This window comes from Crotalus tigris, unplaced genomic scaffold (genome assembly GCF_016545835.1).
Source record: "Crotalus tigris isolate CLP2741 ecotype Arizona unplaced genomic scaffold, ASM1654583v1 scf7180000020990.9691751010:1144802, whole genome shotgun sequence".
NCBI classification, from domain to species: domain Eukaryota; kingdom Metazoa; phylum Chordata; class Lepidosauria; order Squamata; family Viperidae; genus Crotalus; species Crotalus tigris.
Window position 1 is genome coordinate 277,244 of NW_024098300.1, and position 16,294 is coordinate 293,537.

At 49.1% G+C, this 16,294-nt stretch overlaps 2 protein-coding genes across 5 annotated transcripts in view; one reads left to right on the forward strand and one right to left on the reverse strand.

The window, feature by feature from the left end:
• BCKDHA (branched chain keto acid dehydrogenase E1 subunit alpha) lies at window positions 1-12,050 on the forward strand. Its single transcript, XM_039369132.1, has 9 exons — window positions 1-148; window positions 3,807-3,983; window positions 4,074-4,160; window positions 5,298-5,406; window positions 7,122-7,283; window positions 7,437-7,643; window positions 8,778-8,919; window positions 9,031-9,202; window positions 10,117-12,050. The coding sequence occupies exons 1-9, from the start codon at window positions 56-58 to the stop codon at window positions 10,285-10,287; spliced, it is 1,320 nt and encodes a 439-aa protein (XP_039225066.1). The 5' UTR covers window positions 1-55; the 3' UTR covers window positions 10,288-12,050.
• Window positions 10,582-16,294, reverse strand: part of B3GNT8 (UDP-GlcNAc:betaGal beta-1,3-N-acetylglucosaminyltransferase 8) — a 23,534-nt gene continuing 17,821 nt past the window's right edge. For all 4 annotated transcript variants that reach the window (XM_039369127.1, XM_039369131.1, XM_039369130.1 and 1 more), the window contains one exon: window positions 10,582-14,949. In XM_039369127.1, the coding sequence (XP_039225061.1) occupies window positions 13,665-14,949 (1,285 nt within the window). In that variant the 3' untranslated portion in view covers window positions 10,582-13,664. The remainder of the gene's footprint in view (window positions 14,950-16,294) is intronic.

Consider the following 16,294-nt stretch of genomic DNA (forward strand, 5'->3'; position numbering starts at 1 on the left):
CTGCGCTCCGCCCGTTCCCGGGCGCGGCTTGCGGGCTCTCCGCCTCTCCGGCAAGATGGCAGCAGCGGCGGGTCGAGCCGGGCTGGGCTTCCTGCGGGGGCTGCGGCTCCCCGGCCCGGCCGCGATCAGGGGGCTGCGCGCAGGAGGGGTGAGTCGCCCTCCCGCCCGGGCTGGGGGGGGTCTCCCTGGAGGAGGGGGTGCTCTGGGAGGGGGGGTTGCTAGTGCGGGGGGGTCTCTGGGACGACTAAAGCTCCGAGGAGAGGGGGGGAGATGGGGGGGTCTCCTAGGGATGGAAGTGGGGCGGTGGGTGTTATGGATGAACTGCCCTTGGCCAGTGAATAGGGTCAGCGAAACTTCACGTAGAGATCGGACATTTGTCTGAGAAGGTCTGGGGTCTCCTGCTTGAGCGGGAGGGTGGGGGGGTGGGGTGGACTAGAAGACCTCCAAGATCCCTTCCAGTTGCATTCTGATTGACAGGGGAGAGGTATTGGGGGGGGACCTTCTCCAGATGGGAGGGTTTTGGGGATCTCCCGTTAAGGAACCAGATGGGGAGCATGGCTCCCCAAAAGTTTTTTGCAAAGTTCTTTACAGACACACACACACACACACACACAACCAGAAGGGGAGCTGACCTGACAGGGTGGGAAAGCCCCCAACCCCGTATTTGGGATCCAAGGAGGAAGGATTGGAGAAGGCAGATGATCCACCACCACCTGCCTTCCAGAGCCGAGGGACGACACGCCCCATCCTCCCCAGCCAAGGAGGTTGGGCATTGTTGTCCAGCAACCTTGGAGGGGGCCGGGACCCTTGCATGATGAGACCCCTTTCTTTTCTGGTGGATTTCTGAAAAAATCTGCCGAATTGGGCCCCCAATCTCTTCAAACAGGGCTGCCCAAACTTGGCCACTGGAAGACTGGTGGACTTCAACTCCCAGAATTTCCCAGCCAACCATGCTGGCTGGGGAATTCTGGGAGTTGGTCCACCAGTCTTCCAGTGGCCAAGTTTGTACAGCCCTGTTTTTTAAAGAGAGAGAAAGGAGTGCGGAGTGGAGGACCAAGGACCCTTATACCTCCGTGTGTAGTGTGTTGCACATATGTGCAAATGAGGGGCTGAATGCAAAGGGTTTTTTTTTTCCCCAACAACCTTGCAAAGAGCAGTGGGGGGCCCCTTCCCAAAGTCAGCTGTTGAAGTGGGCGGCTATACTGTAGAAATTAAACAAATAAATCCATAAATAAGAGATATTGGGCCATCCGCCATCCATCTGGCTGAGAATATCTGCAAGACTAGGTGCGAAACTAGACTTTCCAGTTCCCCAGCCCCTTTGTTCAAGACTTAACCCAGTTTTCTCAACTTGAAGACGTTTGGACTTCAACTCCAAGAATTCCCTGGCTCGACTGAAAAACATTGGGTTATATAACTAGATGGGGATCAATCCCCAAAATAAATAAATAATATCTCCATTTTTGTTGGTAATTGGGAGGGGAGGCGTGTTTGGAATAAGATGTATTTAGGTGTGTATGTGTTTGTGTGTGCCCTCAAGGCCTGTTGGATTACAATTTCCCTTGTTCTACAGATCCCATGCAGCACATTCATTTCATTTTATTCGGTTGTATTCCGCCTTTATTAACATTTATAAATAACTCAAGGCGGTGAGCATACTTAATACTCCTTCCTCCTGCTATGTTCCCCACAATGACCTTGTGAGGAGGGTTGGGCTGAGAGAGAAAATGGGTGTCCCAAAGTCACCTAGCTGGCTTTCATGACTAAGGCAGGACTAGAACTCACCGTCTCCTGGCGATTGGCCCAAAGTCTTCCAACTGGCTTTCATGCCTAAGGAAGAACTAGAATTCACAATCTCCTGTTGGTCCAAAGTTATCTAGCTGGCTTTCGTGCCTTAGGCTGAACTAGAATTCACTGTCTCCTGGTGATTGGCCCAAAATCTCCCATCTGGCTTTCGTGCCTAAGGCAGGACTAGAACTCCCAGTCTCCTGGTGATTGGCCCAAAGTCACCGAACTGGCTTTCATGCCTAAACTCATCATCTCCTGGTGATTGGTCCAAGGTCACCCAGTTGCTTTCATGCCTAAGGCTGGACTAGAACTCTCCATCTCCTGGTTGCTAGGCTAGTCCTAGACCACATCTCCCAGTCACTAGACCACATCTTAATGAGATGCTATTCATCCCACCTCTGGTGCATTCAAAGTGGCCTCTGCAACCACAGGAGAAACCCAAAATCCATTGTTTTCTGCACTGAATATCTTGATGCGCTACCCCGCAGTTTGCACGTGAAAAGCTGCAACAGTGTGCAGGCTTCTGGGAGGGTGTTTCAGCCGGGTGTGCTTCTGAGAAGGCCCTACCAAATAGCCAGCCTCAACCCCCCCACACTCCAAAATTTAAGGACGATATATATATATATATATCAATTCAACCAGGAAGTAAAAATCTTGTTCAGAAAAATGTCCAGTTTGCTTTTCAGAATGCCCGGAACATCTTTTGCAAAGGCATTTTCAATTTGTGTGTGTGTGTGTGTGTGTGTGTGTGTGTGTGTGCTCGCCTGGGAGCACACACACACAGGGAGGAGGGCAGACAGTGCCCTTGTGAATGCCTCCTCTGATTGGTCCATTCCAGGGGGCGTGTTGAAGGCAGGTCATGCATCTCCCCAGCACGAGCCGGGCACCAACAATTGGCATGGAGCTTATTTATGCCAAGGGCAATTAGCTTCTCTTGGTGTGAAAGGAGAGGATTTGTGGGTTTTTGCGCCAAGAAAGGTGCTTTGGTTTGTTAACTAAAGATTCTTTTTTCTTGAAAGGGAACTCTTCATCTGGAACAGCTACTACAGTTTTAAATCACCTTGTTTGGAGAGTCGGCCTTGTGAGAGAACAATAGCAGACGTATTCAGCTGCAAGGCCTAGTGGTTAAAGGCTGGGGGGGGGGGCTGTGACCTTATTACCCAGTCTCAGATGAATCTAGATTATAGGATTGGGGTGGAGAATAAAAGGAGGAATGATTTTCATAGAGATTCCAGAAAACAGAATTTATTTTTTTTCCTTCCTTCCTTCCTTCCTTCCTTCCTTCCTTCCTTCCTTCCTTCCTTCTTCCCTCCTTCCTTCCTTCCTTCCTTCTTCCCTCCCTCCCTCCCTCCCTCCAATCTGTCTATCTATCTATCTATCTATCTATCTATCTATCTATCTATCTATCTATCTATCTATCTATCATCTTTTTCTCCCTCCTGTATTTCTGTCCGTTTATCTATCTCTCTTTTTTCTTTCTTCCTTCCTTCCTTCCTTCCTTTCTTTCTTTCTTTCTTTCTTTCTTTCTTTCTTTCTTTCTTTCTTTCTTTCTTTCTTTCTTTCTTTCTTTCTTTCTCTTTTTCCTTTCTCTTTCTTTCTTTCTTTCTTTCTTTCTTTCCATATCTATCTATCTACCTACTTACCTACCTACCTACCTACCTACCTACGATCTATCTTATGTAATCTTGGTTAATCTTGCAAAATCCATGCATAGACTGACCTGACCTATGGTTTGGATGAGGTTCCATGCCCTCACCAGCTGTTGAACTTCATTCGAAGAATCTTTAGAATAAAAATAAAATAAAATAAAAGCTAGCTTCCTTCATTCTGTTACAGCTCAACCCTCTGTTCCTCAACCTCAGCGTGCGACTCCCGGAATCTCCTGGGCAGCCACTAAGCGACCGGTCATAAGTCAAGGACTACCTACTTGTAAATCCAGCCCTTGGGTCGCCCTCCCAGGCCGGCTGTGGGGCAGCTCTGCTCACCCCCTCATGCAGGTATTTCTGCTCTGTCCCCAGGGATGTGTCCAGCAGCAGGAATTCACCTCCCTGGAGGAGAAGCCCCAGTTCCCGGGAGCTTCGGCTGTCTTCATCGACAGGCTGGAATTCATCCAGCCCAACGTCATTTCTGGGATCCCCATCTACCGGGTCATGGACCGGCAGGGGCAGATCGTCAACCCCAGTGAGGACCCCCAGGTGAGTTCTAGGCTCCGCCTCCCTCTTACCTGCTCCCCCAAAACAAAGACCCATCTTTCACTTTCCGCCCTGTCTTGGCTCCGTCTGCAGATTTCCCAAGAGGAGGTGCTGAAGTTCTACAAGAGCATGACGCTTCTCAACACCATGGATCGAATCCTGTACGAGTCCCAGAGACAGGTAGGAGGATGGCAGGAAGGGGGGGGGGAGGCAGGACAGGTGATCTCCAGGTGGCCACTTCTGCCAACTCCATTGGGTGCCCGTTTGTTTCCGGGTCCAATTCAAAGTGTTGGCTGTCCCCTAGAAAGCCTTACCTGACATGGAACCAGTCTACCTAAGGGACCGGCTTCGGCCCATGACATCAGCCTATCCTACCCAGTTAGGCAGGGAAAGCATGTTACAGACCCCCATCTGTTAAAGAACTCCGACTGCCGGGTCTCGGAAGAGAGCTTTCTCTGCCCTTGTCCCCACCCACCCTGTGGAATATTCTCCCCCCCCCCGAGGTAAGGCAGGCCCCCCACCCTCCTGGTCTCCTGAAGTGGAACCAAAATATGGCAATAGCAACAGTCCTTAGAGTTACATACCACTTAAAAGGGCTTTACAGCCCTCTCTAAGTGGTTTACAGAGTCAGCATGTTGCCCCTCCCCCCCCAAAAATCTGGGTCCTCATTTTTACCGACCTCGGTAAAATGGAAGGCTGAGTCCAATCTTGAGCCGGTCAGGATTGAACTCCTGGCAAAGAATAGAATAGAATAGAATAGAATAGAATAGAATAGAATAGAATAGAATAGAATAGAATAGAATAGAATAGAATAGAATAGAATAATGGAATGTAGAATAGAATAGAATAGAATAGAATAGAATAGAATAGAATAGAATAGAATAGAATAGAATAGAATAGAATAATGGAATGAAGTAGGAGAAGAGAAGAGAAGAGAATAATGGAATGAAATAGAAGAATAGAATAGAATAGAATAGAATAGAATAGAATAGAATAGAATAGAATAGAATAGAATAGAATAGAATAGAATAATGGAATGAAGTAGAAGAATAGAAGAGAAGAGAAGAGAAGAAAAGAAGAGAATAATGGAATGAAATAGAAGAATAGAATAGAATAGAATAGAATAATGGAATGAAGTAGAGGAATAAAATAGAATAGAATAGAACAGAACAGGAAACAGCTGTTTTCAAGCAACTGCCAATCAAACACGTGCTACTCATGTATCCCTTTGGACTTCAAAGCATCTTTTAGTCTTCAGATCTGAAGCTCTGGCAAGGATTCACAGCCCCACCCCCCACCCCACTTTTTTATTGCCAGGGACGGATTTCCTTTTATATGACCAACTACGGAGAAGAAGGCACCCACGTGGGCAGCGTAGCAGCCCTGGATGACACTGACCTGGTCTTTGGACAATACCGAGAAGCAGGTGACCCTTTGCAAAGCACTTTTTTTTCCTTCTTCAGCCATAGTCGCAAAACAGCCACCAGGGGGCAGCATTTCACAGCAGAGGACTAGAACCTTGGCATGGCTTTCATCTGAGACCTGCTGTAGGACGATATTTCCACCTTTTGCTTGTTTCACTTTGTTTGTTTCTGTCCTGCCTTTATTATATTTACAAATAATCCAAGGCAACAAATGTATCCCACTGACCTTCCTTCTCCTGTTTTCCCCACAACAACAGCCCTGTGAGGTGGGTTGGGCTGAGTTAGTGGGACGGGCTCAAAGTCACCCAGCTTGCTTTCATGGCTAAGGCGGGACTAGAACTCCCTGTCTCCTGGGGTTTGGCCCACGGTCGCCCCAGCAGTTTTTATGCCTAAAGTGGGAGTAGGACTCACGTCTCATTTTTCTAGCCTATTGCTTTAACTACTGGACCCAACTGTCCAAACCTGACCTTACTTGTCTTGTATTTTGAGCCTAGAGATATGCAGCGCTTGGATTTGAAGCCTACAAGGTGTTTGGGGAGCAGGTTTGAGTGTGTACGTTGTACCAGTTGGCACCTCTTTAAAGCAGCCGCGTTCCCCCCCCCCTCTGCATAATAAATAGGCTTTATGAGCCCAGGACCAAATGTGTTTGAGTTAATCAGTGCCTAAGGACCTCATCTCTGTCATTGACAGGCCTTGCTTGTTTTGAAGGAAGGAGGCACCAGTAACACACAGACCAAGCACGGTGGCGTGGCCTCCTTTTGGCAACTTCTGAACCCAGATATGTTTTTCTGGAATGCAGCAACTTCGTTTAGGAGGGGAAAATGCACCCTCTTTACGGAAGCACCAACAGGACGAGATTGTTGATTACAGGCAATCGAAAGGGGAAAGAGATTAGCCAGGCAGTTGCTTTGGATAGGCTGTAGAGGTTTTTTTTTTAGTTTCTAATAAGGGGAATTGCAGTAAATGTGGTGTCTCTATGGTGTTCAGAGTCAATAGCAACTGGGAAGGGGGAGAAAGAAAAAGAAAGAAAGAAAGAAAGAAAGAAAGAAAGAAAGAAAGAAAGAAAGAAAGAAAGAAGGAAGGAAGGAAGGAAGGAAGGAAGGAAGGAAGGAAGGAAGGAGAGAGCGAAAGAAAGGAAGGAAGGAAGGAAGGAAGGAAGGAAGGAAGGAAGGAAGGAAGGAAGGAAAGAAGGAAGGAAGAAGAGAGAGAAAGAAAGAAAAGAGAGGACGGAAGAAAGGAAGGAAGGAAGGGAGAGAAAGGAAGGAAGGGAAGAAAGAAGGAGGGAGGCAGGGGAGGGAGAGAGTAAGGGAGAGAGAGAGAGAGAAAGAAAGAAAGAAAGAAAGAAAGAAAGAAAGAGAAGGATGGGAGGTAAGGAAGTTTGAGGGAGGGAGGAGGGAAAGAAGGAAGGTGACAGGAAGAAAGGAAGGAAGGAGAACAAGAATAGGGAGACAGGGACGAAGGGACGGAGGAAGGAAGGAAGGAAAACAAGAACAGACAGGGAGGAAGAAAGGAAGGAAGGGGGAGGGAGGGAGGAACAAATAAATCCCAGCTTATTGCTATTATTTGGGGATTTTGTCTCATATACATCTTTGATTACCTTCACCCCCCCCCCTACACACAAACAAGTGGAGCCCAGCACCTGGGGCAGGGTCGAGGGCCAGCCTCGTGCCCGAAGCCAGCCAAAGCCTCTCACCTGCTCTCCCTCCCTCCCTCCCAGGTGTCCTGATGCACAGGGGCTACCCTCTGGACATGTTTATGGCCCAGTGCTACGGCAACGCCAGCGACCCCGGCAAAGGCCGGCAAATGCCCGTGCATTACGGCTGCAAAGATTTGAACTTTGTCACCATATCGTCCCCGCTTGCCACCCAGATCCCACAAGGTGAGGCCACCTCAAGTTTTTCCCTCTCGAGACCCCCGCAGACCCCCACCCATGGAGCAATGCCCACCAAGGCATGCTCTCTTGCATTTTGGGACACCCTTGCCCCCTCCCCAGGATCTAACCGCCCGACCCCCCCTCTTCTTCCCTTGCCAGCGGTGGGGGCCGCCTACGCCTTCAAGCGGGCGAACACCAACCGGGTTGTCATCTGCTACTTCGGCGAAGGGACCTCCAGTGAGGGGGATGCCCACGCGGGCTTCAACTTCGCTGCCACCCTGGAGTGTCCGGTCATATTTTTCTGCCGGAACAACGGCTACGCCATCTCCACTCCAACGTCCGAACAATACCGGGGCGACGGCATCGGTGAGACGGCCTGGTTGGGGAGGGAGGGACTTCTTCGTGAGGTTTGTGTGTACACAGGTAATCAGGGGTAGGCAACCTTGGCTCTTTTATGACTGGTGGACTTCAACTCCCAGAATTCCTGAGCCAGCCATGCTGAGGGGAAAGGGAGAGGTTTCTATGCTGAGCCAGGCTGGCTCAGGAATTCTGGGAGTTGAAGTCCACGAGTCATAAAAGAGCCAAGGTGGCCTACCCCTGTCCTAGACTTACAACAGTTCATTTAGTGACTGTTCAAAGGCACTGAAAAATGCGACTTATGACCATTTTTCACAGATACGACCTTTGCAGCATCCCCATAATCGTGATCAAAATTCAGGCGCTTGGCAACTGACTCGTATTTATGACGGTCACAGCATCTCTGGGTTACGTGACCCCCTTTTGTGACCTTCCAACAAGCAAAATCAATGGGGCAAGCCAGATTCGCTTAACGACCGCAGCAAGAAAAATGAGGCAAAACTCACTTTAGAAATGTCTCACTTAACAACAGAAATGTTGGGCTCAATTGTGGTTGTAAGTCGAAGCTGGTCCTTGACTTACAACCATTCGTTTAGCAACCGTTTGAAGTTACGGCACTAGTCCTCACACGACCATCGCAATATTATCCACCGTCATTTGATCCAAATTTAGGTGCTGGGCAAATTGGCCTGTATTTACGACGGTTGCAGCATCCCAGGATCGTGTGGTCGCCATTTGTGACTTCCCAGTCGGCTTCTGACCAGCAAAATCAACGGGGAATTTGTTTAACGACTGCATAATTCACTGCTGTTGTTAAGTGAATTTGCTCAGCAACCATGGCAAAAATGGTCATAAAATTAGGCACAGGCTCGGCTAATAATTATCTTGCTGAGCAACAGAAATTAAGTCCCTTTTTCAGCTTTGAACGGTCACTAAACAAATCGTTGTAAGTCAAGGATGACCTGTGGGTTCTTGTTTTAGAAGCCGTTCTGCCAAACTGGCTGAATTCTGAATCCGGAAGCCTTCTTGAATCTAGATGCTAAACTGAATTTAAATTTAAAATTTTAAACTTTAAAAAAACGAGCAGAAGAGGGTCTGGAAAGACAGTCCAAGCGTAGTGACGGGTCTTCTTGCACCCCTCAGCCGCCCGGGGTCCCGGTTATGGCATCCAGTCTATCCGAGTGGACGGCAACGACGTCTTTGCCGTGTACAACGCCACCAAGGAGGCCCGGCGCCGGGCCATTGCCGAGAACCAGCCCTTCCTCATCGAGGCTATGACCTACAGGTAGGTTTGGAGGTGCAAGGTGGACCTGAGGTCAGACCAGGGTGTGTGTGTGTGCAGGGGTCCGGCTGAAACCTAGTTTGCCCCAACCACCTGCCCTGGTTTTTTTCCCAGGATCGGGCACCACAGCACGAGTGACGACAGCTCGGCCTACCGCTCTGTCGATGAGGTCAATTACTGGGACAAACAGGACCACCCCATCTCACGTCTCCGCCACTACATGGTGAGCCGGAACTGGTGGGATGAGGAGCAGGAGAAGAGCTGGCGGAAGAAGTCGCGCAAACGGGTCAGTGGCCGAGCTGAGAGACACACACACACACGCCCCGCCTCGGTGCCAGTATGGCAGAGGGCGAGCATTTGTATTTCCCAAAGCCTCAAAGAGAATCTCCCTCTTGGGGACAATGCTGAGAAACTGGGACCGTTGGGAAGGGCCGAACCAAGAGGGCTATGGGGGTACGTAGGCCTGCGTGAACGCACAAAACATAAATTATATTTAAAAAATAACAATTAATTAAAATAAAAGCAACCCACGCGGGCCGGACAGGGGTGGATGTGGCCTGGGGGGGGATGTGGATGTAAAATGCTCAAGTCTGCTGTAGGGGACGTTTTTCTCAACCGTGGCCATTTTAAGATGCGTGGACTTCAATTCCCAGAATCCCTCGGCCAGCCAGTTTCCGAGCCGCTCCAGGTACCGCTCTTGATTTAACAACCGTTCGTTTAATGACCGTTCAAAGTTAGAGCAGCCCTGAAAAATGGGAGTGATGACCATTTTTGACACGATGACCGTGGCGGCATCCCCGTGGATCACGGGATCAAAATTCGGGCGCTTGGCCACGGACCCCTATTGATGACAATCTCAGCGTCCCGGAGTCGCGCGACTCCCTTTTGCGACCGTCTTGACGAGCAAAATCAATGGGGAAGCTGCATTCCCTTAACTAATTTCACAACCGCAGCAATTCCTTTAACAAATAGTGTCCAAGACAATTTCCCGATAGTGGGAACGATTGATGGATGGAACGGCTCGTCTTCAAAAGTGGCAGGTGCTCCCAAAATGGGAAGGCCTTAAGGAGACACTGGATAATCCAATGGTGGTGGTAGATTTCCTGCTTTGGCAGGGGAGGGTTGGTCTAGAAGACCTCCAAGGTCCCTTCCAATTCTGTTTATTCTGCTTCAGTGTCGTGTTCCCCCCTCTTTCTCCAGGTGATGGAGGCGCTGGAAGAGGCTGAGCGGAAGCTGAAGCCGAAACCTCAGCTCCTGTTCTCGGACGTTTACAGTGAGATGCCCTGGCACATCGCCAAACAGCAGACAGCCTTAGAACGTCATCTGAAACAGTATGGAGATCACTACCCACTGGATCACTACGAGAAGTGAATCCCGGCCTCGCCCGATCCCTCCTCACGTCCGCCTTTCCCCACCCTGAGGGCTGGTGCCCCCCTCCAGGGTGCCAGGCTGGCTTGCAGGCATCTCCGGCACCACCCCAGGTCATCCACAAATCTCTCTTCTTTTGTACTTGGGATGCCCATCTGGCCTTCCATCCATCCCTCCTTCATCTTTGCTTCTGGCCAGAGAACCTCTGGGTCCTGCCTAGATTTTTATTTTTATTTTATTTTTTACAAAAGGGCTGCTTTGCTTTTTTGTCGCTTCCAGCTCAGTTGCCTTTCATAGTTTTTTTTTTTTTTTTTAAAGGCCAGCCCAAAAGAAGAGAGAGCTTCCCCCCGCCACCCAACGGGGCTTGGTCAGCCTGTGGCAAGAGACTGAAGTGGGGATTGGGGACCCCACTTCCTGGGAGAGTTCAAAGGAGGTTTAATGCCTTGCTAGGTACATTTCTGTAAATGCCTGGGGCCCGGTGGATTCTCTCTTGACTATCACGAGCTAACACGGTCAAGCATTTAATTTAGAACTGGGGTTCCTTTTGGCCTGCTTTTGATATTTGAAGATTTCGCCTTCAATTTGGTTTCTGGATCAAGTGACACTTCCTCTCCGTTTGCCCTTCTAGGTTCTTGGAAAATATTGCTCTGGGCTTGCACTGTTTGGGGTCAAATGCACAGTTGGATATTAGGGCCCTGCCTGGCACCCCGTTTCTTGAGCAACATATTCACCTTTTATGATTCACACAGGCCCTCGTCACCCTAGCCGTCAATTTTTAATTGTCCCTCCAACTTTCCAAATCTATCTTCATGGGCCTTTAAGAAAAAATCACTTTCCCCCAGTTTGTAAAGCCAAGGGGGGCTTCTTCCTTGTAGCTACTCCTTGTAGCAAGAGTCAGAGGGTCTAACAGCAGTAGTAGTTGTGGGTAGGGGTTTTTACAGGAGGGGGGGTGGTGAAGACCGAGCCTCAAAAAGCGACATTCAAAGGATTTAGGAGCCTCACTAGAGTTATTATTATTATTATTATTGCACAAAAAGGTGGAAAAGCTGCCAATAAGCTTCCTCAAAAGCACAGAACTATCTCCCAGCTTTCCTAGGTTTTTAACGCGTTCACCTTCCTTGCTCTCCAGGCCGAATTCAACAAGCCAATCCATGTCACCTTAGCATCCTGCTGTGGCAGGGTTTAAATTTGTCAGATTGCTGTCTGGAGGGAAACATTTCTTTAGGAAAAATCCGTAGACGGGGCTGAAGGCTTGAAGTGAGGTGCCCCTACCCCCCCCTCCCGTGTTTTCCAAGAAGCCCACCGTGGAAAGAAGACGTGACAAATTATTTCTTTGCCGAGCATGGAGATTCAGCAGCCTCGAATGTGGCGCCAGCTGATTTATCCAAACACTACAAGGGGCGTCATTCCTAGAAAACGGTTGCCAAGGATTAATGTCTATGGATTTTCTTTGGAAGGGAAATGACTTTGAGCAAGAGGGAAGGCGGGCAAATTGTGCACAGGGTGGGGACAATACGTTTGGGGACGTGAGAACGAGAAACAGGGATCCGTGTTCGAACGTCTCTTTGGGGATGTTTGGTGCATTTTTTTTTCCCCCAGCACCTTCCTAAGTGGAATTCAAGCTGTTCTGTTGGTCTTACTCCAAAGCTGTTACAACTGAAAATAACGATCATTGTGGGGGGTTAAGGGAAGAATGGGTTGATGCCAGCCCATCTAATCGCACATATGGGGCAAGTTGGGAAATCAATAAATATTTTTCTGGCCAACGGCGCTTTTGTGTGAATACCTGTTGAGGGGCACCATCTGCCCCGCGACGTAGCAGAATGTTCTTCCCCAGCATGTGGCGTGCCTGTGTGTCTGTGTGTGTTGGCATAGTTTTCCTGGCTGCCTCCTTGCAAAAAAAAAAAAAAATCACAGCTTTTACTAAAGATGCTCTGGGGGAAATATAGGTCGTCCTCAACTTACAACGGTTCATTCAGGGACCGTTCAAAGTTACAATGGGCACTGAGAAAACGGACCCTGTTTCATACTTGGGAACCACTGCAGCATCTCCATGGTCGCGCGATCAAAACTGAGATGCTTGGCAACTGACTTGTACTTAACGACAGTTGCCGGGTCCCAGGGTCACGTGATCCCCTTTTGCGAGCTTCCCTGCTACTAACTTAACACTTGCCTTGATTCACTTAACACCTGGGGCAAGACAAGTCGTAAAAGGAGGCGAAGCTCGCTGAACCAATGTCTCACTTAGCAACGTAAATTTGGTGGTCATATGTTGAGGACTACCTGGAGACGGCTGCTTTCAAAAGATTCAAGCCCAAGGTTCCCCCAAAACACCTGTCCCCAAATCGCCAATGAACGCTTCCCAAGATTGACAGTACCCAAGTCATGTTTTTATTACAGCAGGACATTGTTGCAGTGTGAGCAGGAGAGGTTGGGGTATCCATCCCCCCCTCCCCATTTTGTCAGGTCAAAACAAACAAGCCCTCTTTAAACCATCAGCAATCGCACTTAGATTTATATACCGCTTCACAGTGCTTTTACAGCCCTCTCTAAGTGGTTTACAGTCTCAGCCTATTGCCCTCCTAGCACTCTGAGTCCTCATTTTACCTGGATGAAAGGCTGAGTCAACCCTGAGCCGGCCAGGATCGAACTGCTGGCAGTGGGCAGAATTACCCTGCAATGCTGCCTTCTACCCACTGGGCCAGCCCGGCTCTCTATTATCACTGCTGATGATAATTCCAGAGGATCCTATTTCCACTTTTCTTCCACACTCCATCGTTATTGAGGATCAGTTTCTTGCCTCGGTTTCTTGGTTAATCCAGCTGTGGGAGGGGATTGGCCCCAAAGGTTCGGGCCACAACGGAAAAAAATTAAACACTTGCGGACAATACTTCACCCTCTCTGCAATCCAGGAAGATTGAGCCAGCTAGCCAGGAGTTTCTCTTCCAGGCTCCCCCAAGTTGGTGGTGCCAGATGTGGAGGAAGGTGCCTCCAGCTGTTGCAGGCCTATTTGAAGGGTACCAAATGGGGGGAAGCAATCCTGGAGCTCTGGCATCCTCAGGTAAGGCCAAGTGGATGCTGGGACAGTTTTCCGATCGGCCTGGTGGAAAAATAAGGATGGTTCTTAAATCTGTAAATGGCATCTCCTGGACTGTTGGTATGAACAAGTCCAGTGTTCGGCCTTCCACCGGACTATCTGCAGAAAGGAATTTAAGAAGAGGCCGTTCAGAAAGGGGGGGGGCGTCCCCAGCTCCTGGCCTTCAAAAGTGCACTACGTTGGGATGTCCCCTCTGAAATACTCCGATGGGATTTGGAGCTGAGCACCTCCCCGTTGCAGCCCAGAGGACACAAGAGTTCCACGCGATCCGTTTCCTATTCGATCAGAAGCCAGGAGGCTTCGCGGGCTGGGGGTTCAACGCCTCATCTCCACATTGGAGATCTGGATTGGTGATTTGCTTCCAGAGATGGAGGGTCTGCTGGGGGCTGCGCCGATGGACCAGGAGCAGCTGGCTGTGCACGCAGGGGTCTCTCCGGTCTTTCTCGGCGATATCAAAGGTCATGAAGCCAGCGTGGGGCTGAGGGGGGATGCCCAGAGCTTGGAAGCAGAGCCCCGTGTAAACGTCGTCAATGGGGTAGAAAGCCACGTGCTGAGAGATGAGGAGGAGCAACCGGACTAGGGGTCCGGAGATGATGTAGCCCCCACCTCCCGCGTAAGCTGGATACGGTCCCACATAAAATGATTCTGGCACATAGTACTTATTTCGTTGGTCCCGGAAGGGCGAGGCGTTGGACATCACCTGCCCCGTGTAGAGGGGCTTGTTGGCGTCCACCGAGCTCAGATACCCCAAGACTTTCGGGGTGTTGATGAACACGTCATCGTCCCCCTTGAGAATGAAACGGACGTCCCGACAATACTCCAGCGTCCAGCGCAGGAAGAGGGAGTCCTTCAGGGTCAGGTTGAAGAAGGTGTCCTCAAAATCCCACATCAGGATGTCCCCAAATGTCCGACTCTCAAACTGGACCAGGTGTTGCAGGCGGGGACCGAACTGCCCCTGAGCCGTGCCCAGTAAGAAGACGGTGCGGACAGCCAGCCCACCGGGTTTTCCTTCCTGTCCCCAAGTGTCCCGCACGGCTTGGCGGGCCGCAAAATTGCCCGGCACGGATTTGATGGCCAAGAGCAGGAAGGTGCCGTTCTTTGTATCGGCACACTTATGGAGTTCGTTAATCAGGAGGGAATAGTTCCTGCAATCCCCGTAGAGAATAAAATTCTTATACAGCTCCGGATACGAGTTGAAATGCTTGATCTTGGTGGCCAGTTCCTTCATGTCACCGTTGGGGCATTTATTCCAGGAAGCGTTGGCCACCGAGCCTTCTTCCAACGCCCGGAAATTTTTGTATTGTTTATCGTTCCAGTACGCCTTTCCTCGCGGGATGCTGTGGCGGAATTGTTGCAAGGAGACGTTAAAGCGCTGGAAGACAAATGCCGGCGAGACGTTCTCGAAGGGCAGGATAGGGGTGATGGAGCCGCTGTGCCAACGGGCGGCGGGGGATGTGGGGTATCGTTCTTCCTGCTCAGCCGTCCATTCGATGTAGGCCTTGAGAGCCACCAGAGTGAGCAACGCCGTGGCGATCGAGAGACACCGGGAAATAGTCATTTTTCTCTTCCTGGTGTGGAAAACAGCCAAAATAGAAAGAGAGAAGAAAGGCAGATAATGAAATTTGTGTTAAATGTCTATGGAGATTGTCAGTCCTCCCAGTCCTGGTTGTCCCAAAGGTGCTTTTTTTCAGGAAGCAATTGGACTTTCTTGTTTTTCTTTGAAGACGTTTCGCTTCTCCTCCAAGAAGCTTCTTCAAGTTCTGACTGGAGGGTGGGAGATGGAAGGATTTATACTCCTTGCAGACAGCTGGTCGTTTCCATTCAACGACTCTGTAAAAGAAGGCAAATGACCAGCTGTCTGCAAGGAGTATAAATCCTTCCATTCCCCACCCTCCAGTCAGAACTTGAAGAAGCTTCTTGGATGAGAAGCAAAACCTCTTCAAAGAAAAATAAGAAAGTCCAGTTGCTTCCTGAAAGAGCACTTTTGGGAAATTTGTGTTACTACTACAAACTGAGTTCACTGGCTAACTATAAACCAGGGTAATAATAATAATAATAAAAAAAAATAATAATGAGGAGGAGGAGGAGGAGGAGGAGGAGGAAAGAAGAAGAAGAAGAAGAAGAAGAAGAAGAAGAAGAAGAAGAAGAAGAAGAAGAAGAAGAAGAAGAAGAAGAAGAAGAAGAAGAAGAAGAAGAAGAAGAAGAAGAAGAAGAAGAAGAAGAAGAAGAAGAAGAAGAAGAAGAAGAAGAAGAAGAAGAAGAAGAAGAAGAAGAAGAAGACAACGACTCTGGATAGTGGATGTGGCAGTGCCTGGAGACAGTAGAATAGACGAGAAAGAACTGGAGAAGATAACAAAATACAAAGACCAACAAATAGAAATAGAAAGACTGTGCCAAAAGCAAGCAAGAGTGGTACCAATAGTAATAGACGCCTTGGGTGCAATCCCAAAACAACTGGAGCACTACTTGAACACCGTTGGCATTGCCAAATTCGCCATTAGTCAATTGCAAAAGGCGGCCTTACTAGGAACCGCTTCCATCCTGCGACGATATCTGTAATACCATCAATCATCCACATCTGCCTATCCCAGGTCCTTGGGAAGGACTTGATAGGTAGACAAAAATGCCAAATCCAGTCTGAACATCTCGCTGACTGTGCAATGATCAATAATAATAATAAAAAGTTGTAAGGGACCTTGGAGGTCTTCTAGTCCAACCCCCTGCTCAGGCAGGAAACATACCATTTCAGACAAATGGTTATCCATTGTTCTGAATGGTTAATAATCTGCAATTGCAAGGTTCAGCTAAGAGGGCGTGGGAACCTGTAAACCTGTTGCTTGAAAATAAGCCAATCCTTCCCTGTCACTTTGAACCTACAGAGCTTATTATTATAGGCAAAGACTTTTTATTATT